The sequence below is a fragment of the Herpailurus yagouaroundi genome, unplaced genomic scaffold (assembly GCF_014898765.1).
Source record: "Herpailurus yagouaroundi ecotype Mexico unplaced genomic scaffold, PumYag 295, whole genome shotgun sequence".
Taxonomy (NCBI): Eukaryota; Metazoa; Chordata; class Mammalia; order Carnivora; family Felidae; genus Herpailurus; species Herpailurus yagouaroundi.
Genome location: NW_024412512.1, coordinates 2,650,645 through 2,655,604, shown reverse-complemented (window position 1 = coordinate 2,655,604; position 4,960 = coordinate 2,650,645). Strand labels below are relative to the sequence as shown.

General features: G+C 64.6%; 1 protein-coding gene across 1 annotated transcript in view; it reads left to right on the top strand.

The window, feature by feature from the left end:
* Positions 1–2,273, top strand: part of MATK (megakaryocyte-associated tyrosine kinase) — a 6,456-nt gene extending 4,183 nt beyond the window's left edge. Inside the window, exons 8-14 of the mRNA XM_040461721.1 lie at positions 197–233; positions 503–692; positions 771–855; positions 951–1,024; positions 1,169–1,364; positions 1,658–1,744; positions 1,839–2,273. Coding sequence (XP_040317655.1) covers positions 197–233; positions 503–692; positions 771–855; positions 951–1,024; positions 1,169–1,364; positions 1,658–1,744; positions 1,839–2,078 — 909 coding nt within the window. The 3' untranslated portion in view covers positions 2,079–2,273. The remainder of the gene's footprint in view (positions 1–196; positions 234–502; positions 693–770; positions 856–950; positions 1,025–1,168; positions 1,365–1,657; positions 1,745–1,838) is intronic.
* The last annotated feature ends 2,687 nt before the right edge of the window (positions 2,274–4,960 follow it).

The window sequence follows — 4,960 nt, the reverse complement described above, 5'->3', positions numbered from 1 at the left end:
CGGTGACATCAGCTGTGCGGACCAGCACTCCGTGATCGGTGATCGCGCGCGATGCCTTCACATCTCTGGGCCCTGTACTGGGAATGCCATTCCTGGAAGCTGTTGTTCTGGAAGGCTCTGGGGCTTAGATCAGGGGTCGGCCTACCTTCTCTGTAAAGGGCCTGGCTTCAGGCCAGTCTGTGTCACATCTATTCAGCTCTGCCTTAGTAGCAGGAAAGTTGCTGCCGACACAGGTTAAATGAATGGGCCAATAAAACTTTATTTGTGGACACTGAACTGCGAATTTCTTGTCATTTTCATTTGTTGCAAAGTAGTATTTTTCTTGTGACTTTTTTCAAACGTGAAAAAAATGTACAAACCACTCCGAGCTTTGTGAGCCCTTGCAAAGGCAGGAGGCAGGCCTGGATTTGGCCCACGAGCTGAAGTTTGCAGACCCTACTTAGCTGATTGTCTTTGATCAGCCTGCAGGGGTGAGGGGTTTTCCGGGCCTGGGGACCCACAGCCCTGGCGGTGTGCGTGGCGGTCGGTGTGCGTGGGTGTTTCCATCTGCCTGTCCCCGCCCCTGTCCCCTCCCCCCCCCCCCCTCCGACAGCGGTCCTGCAGGGTGAGTACCTGGGACAGAAGGTGGCCGTGAAGAACGTCAAGTGCGATGTGACGGCCCAGGCCTTCCTGGACGAGACGGCGGTCATGACGTGAGTCCCGGGTGGGGGGCGGGCCCCCTGGGAGGGAGGGGCCCAGGCGCACCCTCACGGCCCGCCTGCCGCCCCCAGGAAGATCCAGCACAAGAACCTGGTGCGTCTGCTGGGCGTGATCCTGCACCAGGGACTCTACATCGTCATGGAGCACGTGAGCAAGGTGGGGGTGGGGCCCGGCGCGGGATCAGGGTCTGGGGGGGGGAGGGGGCACCTGAGCAGCCTCGAGCCGCCCAGGCCCACTTCCCTTCCCCACAGGGCAACCTGGTGAACTTTCTACGGACACGAGGCCGGGCCCTCGTGAGCACGCCCCAGCTACTGCGGTTTTCCTTGTGAGTGGGACTCCCCGGGAGGGGCGGGGAGGGGGCTTTCTAAGGTCGTGGGAGGAGCCTGGCCTTGGGAATCTGTGCTCCGGTCGCCGAGCACCCCCCAGCCCCACGCCGCCCCCCCCCCCCCGTGCTCTGCCCCCCGCCCAGGCACGTGGCTGAGGGCATGGAGTACCTGGAGAGCAAGAAGCTGGTGCACCGAGACCTTGCCGCCCGCAACATCCTCATTTCCGAGGACCTGGTGGCCAAGGTCAGTGACTTTGGCCTGGCCAAAGCCGAGCGGAAGGGGCTGGACTCAAGCCGGCTGCCGGTCAAATGGACGGCGCCCGAGGCTCTCAAACACGGGGTGAGCCCCCCTCCACCCTGGGACCCTTCCTCGTGTGGCCCCATCTGGGCCTCAGTGTCCCCATTTCTGAAACAGACTTGGGTTCAGTGCCGAGGACCAGAACAAGGACTGCTTCCCCCACTGAGTCTGAGTTCTGCTCAGTGGGGGGGGGGCGGGGGGGAGACTCAGAGGGGTCAGTCTATCGGGAGGAGACCAGAGAGGGAAGGTCAGCCCAGGGGGACTTCCTGGAGGAAGCAGGGGCTGTAACAGAAGCCATTAGGGCTCCCTCCTCACCCTGGTCCTGGGCCCCACAGAAGTTCTCCAGCAAGTCGGATGTCTGGAGTTTCGGGGTGCTTCTTTGGGAGGTTTTCTCATACGGCCGGGCTCCATACCCCAAGATGGTGAGTGGGGTCTGGGGGGGAGGCGCTGGGTCCCCTGTGAGTCTGGGGACCATGGCCCTGACCCCAGCCGTGCTGGCGTGCCCTCTGCCCACAGTCGCTGAAGGAGGTGTCAGAGGCCGTGGAGAAGGGGTACCGCATGGAGCCCCCCGAGGGCTGCCCGGGCCCCATCCACGCCCTCATGGGCAGCTGCTGGGAGGCTGAGCCTGCCCGCCGGCCGCCCTTCCGGAAACTGGCAGAGAAGCTGGCCCGGGAGCTGCGCAGCGCGGGGGCCTCGGCCCCGGTGGGCGGCCAGGACACGGACAGTTCCTCCTCGCCCCGAGGCCAGGAGCCCTGACCCTGCCCCGTGGGGCCTCGGGCCCCAGAGGACAGAGTGGAGGGTGCGGGGTCCGGGGAAGGGGCCAGGCCCGAGAAGGGTCAGGGCCAGCGAGCTGCTCATGTGGCCCAGGTGGGGGGCTCTGGGCAGCCCGTGGACACCAGGGACCCGGGGAGGCGAGGGATTAGCGCCTCCATAAAGACTGGTTCCAAGGACTGCGGGTGTCTGAGTCTCTCTGCGACCCTCGGCGTCCTTCGCCCCAGGGGTTAACACCAGGGCACCCCCGTCACTCAGCCCAGGGCCATCCGCCAGCAGTCGTCTGCCTGCTGCTGAGGCCCCCACCGCCGCCGTTGGGGACACAGATCCCCAGGGGTGGGGCCAGGAGAGCCCCCGGGCATCACGGCCACCCCATGGGCCCACTTGTTACCACCCACGGTCCCCGCTGTGGTGCCCTCACAGCTGCCGTATTCGACCCTTGGGGTCCCCGGCCCAGAGGACCTCGGGAGGCTGCCTGCGGCCACAGAGGCCCACGTTCCACATAGTCTGTGCCTCCTCTGCGCCAGCCTTGCCCCTCAGGGCGGGCACACGGGAGCCCGGGGAGGGTCTGCCACGGCGGTGCAGCCGCCAGCCTGACCCAGTGACTCCAGAGGAGACTGACGGGAAGATGCAGGGGTGGGGGCTCTGGGCTCGCACCCCCAAGTTCCAAGCCTGGCACCCCTGGCTGTGTGGCCCTGACCCGCCGTGATGAAGTGTCTTGAACTGAGGACAGACGCTCCAGGGATAGGGGACATTAGTGCTAAACCCGGAGCCTCTGGGCAACCCCCCCCTCCCCGGTCCCAGCAGCCTCCTCTGTGATCAGGCGTCTTTTCGGGGTGATGGGTGGGGGCCTGAAGACTCACACCGGTCAAGGCTCCGTGCACACAGCCGGTGCCCAGTTATTACTGGGACTGTCCGTCACCCCTTCTCATCGATGTTTCCAGCCAGCTTCTAGGATGCCCGGAGGGGTCTCCGGCCAGGCTGGGGTGGCCGTCGCCCCAGGACCCCTCAAACCGGAGAGGGCAAACCAGACCAAACACACCCTCCCGCTTTGGCTGACCCACCGCTCTTGAGCACGGCCTGAGCCAGGGACTTCCCCAAGGTCACACTGACCTCCTACGGCGCCCCTCCCCCCCCCCCCGAGGTCCCACCCACCCTCCAGCCTCATTTTCCCCACCAGCACCTGAAGGGGCCCAGGGATTTTTCCTGGGGGAGAAATGACGGGTGGGAGGCTGGTGGGGCTGACAGTGGCCTGACCCCCACCTAATCCAGCCGGAGGGGACGCCCGGCCCCGCCCCTCCCCGCCCCTAATCCCGCTCTCTAAGCTGACACAGCGTCTGCACCTCCTGCCCATCCGCTAAGCCACCAAAGTCCCCTGCGCCTAACTCCCGATCCCTCCTGCAGCCTCTTAACCCACCTGGGGCCAATTAGCTAATTGGGGCCTGAGAACAGAGCAGCTCGTTAGTGATGAGGCAATTAGGGCATTAGGGACCCCCCCCCCCGCCCCACTCTGTGCTGCAGGCCTCGCGCCCCTGTCCCCAGGCCCGCCCCACACACGGGGCAGCTGAGCCCGGACGGGCCCCCAGGGAGCCTCGGGGAGCACCGGCCACCCCGGGGCCCGGGCTCACCCGCCTCTCGGGCGCTCGGGCCTGGGTCTCCCGCCTCGCCCCCCAGACAACCTCTGTCCTGTCCTCCGTGGCGCTGAATCCACCAGACGTTGTCTTGGCCTCACCGCTGCCCCCCCCTCCCCCCGCCCCCGTCTCCCCTCCTCTCGGGCGCCGAGCTCCTTGGGTGGGGGTGGACAAACCAGTCTCAGGGTCTTTCCCCTGGAACCTGCTCCAGCTCTTGGACCACTGCCTCTGGGACAACCTTGTCATCTACCTGTCCCCAAAACTGGGCCCTGGGGAGAGCCGCCTCCTCCCTCTTCCTCCAACTCTCTCCCCCAGGGTTGTTCCCCTCCCCCAACTTCCATCCCCACAGCCAGACCAGGCCTCCCATCTTGCCCCCAAGAGATATTCATCCAAAATGCCATCTGACTGCGTCCCTCCCCTGCTCCACAAACTCCCGTGGCTCCCCAGTACCCTCTCCACACACACACTTGGGTCCAGCATTTTAGCCTTGCACTTCATCGCTCTGATTACTTTCCGTGAAAGAGCAGCCCACCCTCTGTCCCCCCTTCCCTCCCCTGCTTGAGTTGTCTCACTAGGCTTAGAACCACCTGACGCTGTATTATGTCTCCTGGTTGGCTATCTCCCCGACTAGCGTGTCAGCTCCGAGGTTTGTGTCTGTTTCGTTCACTGCTGTGAACACTACCTGGTATACTGTAAGCGCTCAACCATGTTTACTGAATGAAGAACGGACTTCTATTCATTCCCCCAAACCCAGCGAAGTGCCCCCTACTCCCCGGCCGGCTCGGTGTCCGGGGGAGCCGACAGGAACCGCCTTCACTTCACTTCTCTGAACCACGGCTTCCCCAACCCCCGCCAACCTCCAACCCCCACCAACCTCTAACCCCCGCCAATCTCCAACCCCCGCCAACCTCTGTGTCTAAGAGGACCTTTTTCTAGCCCCAGCTGCTGAGAACAGTGACAGTGGGCGTTCATCGAGCACTTCCTGAATGCCAACCACTGTGCAATGCTCTCTGCTTTCATCACCTTGTTGCCCCACCAGGGCAGGTCCTGGTGTCACCGTTCTACAGCTAGGGAAACTGAGGCCCAGAGAGGGGAGGCCCTTGTTGGTGTCCTACCGTGAAGGGAGGCAGACCCAGGCCGATGGTCCCCCCCCCCCATGCACACACCCCTCTGGAGCCGCAGCCTTCCTCCCCCCCCCCCCCACGCCCTCCCTCTGCAGCTCAGAGCAGCCAGGGC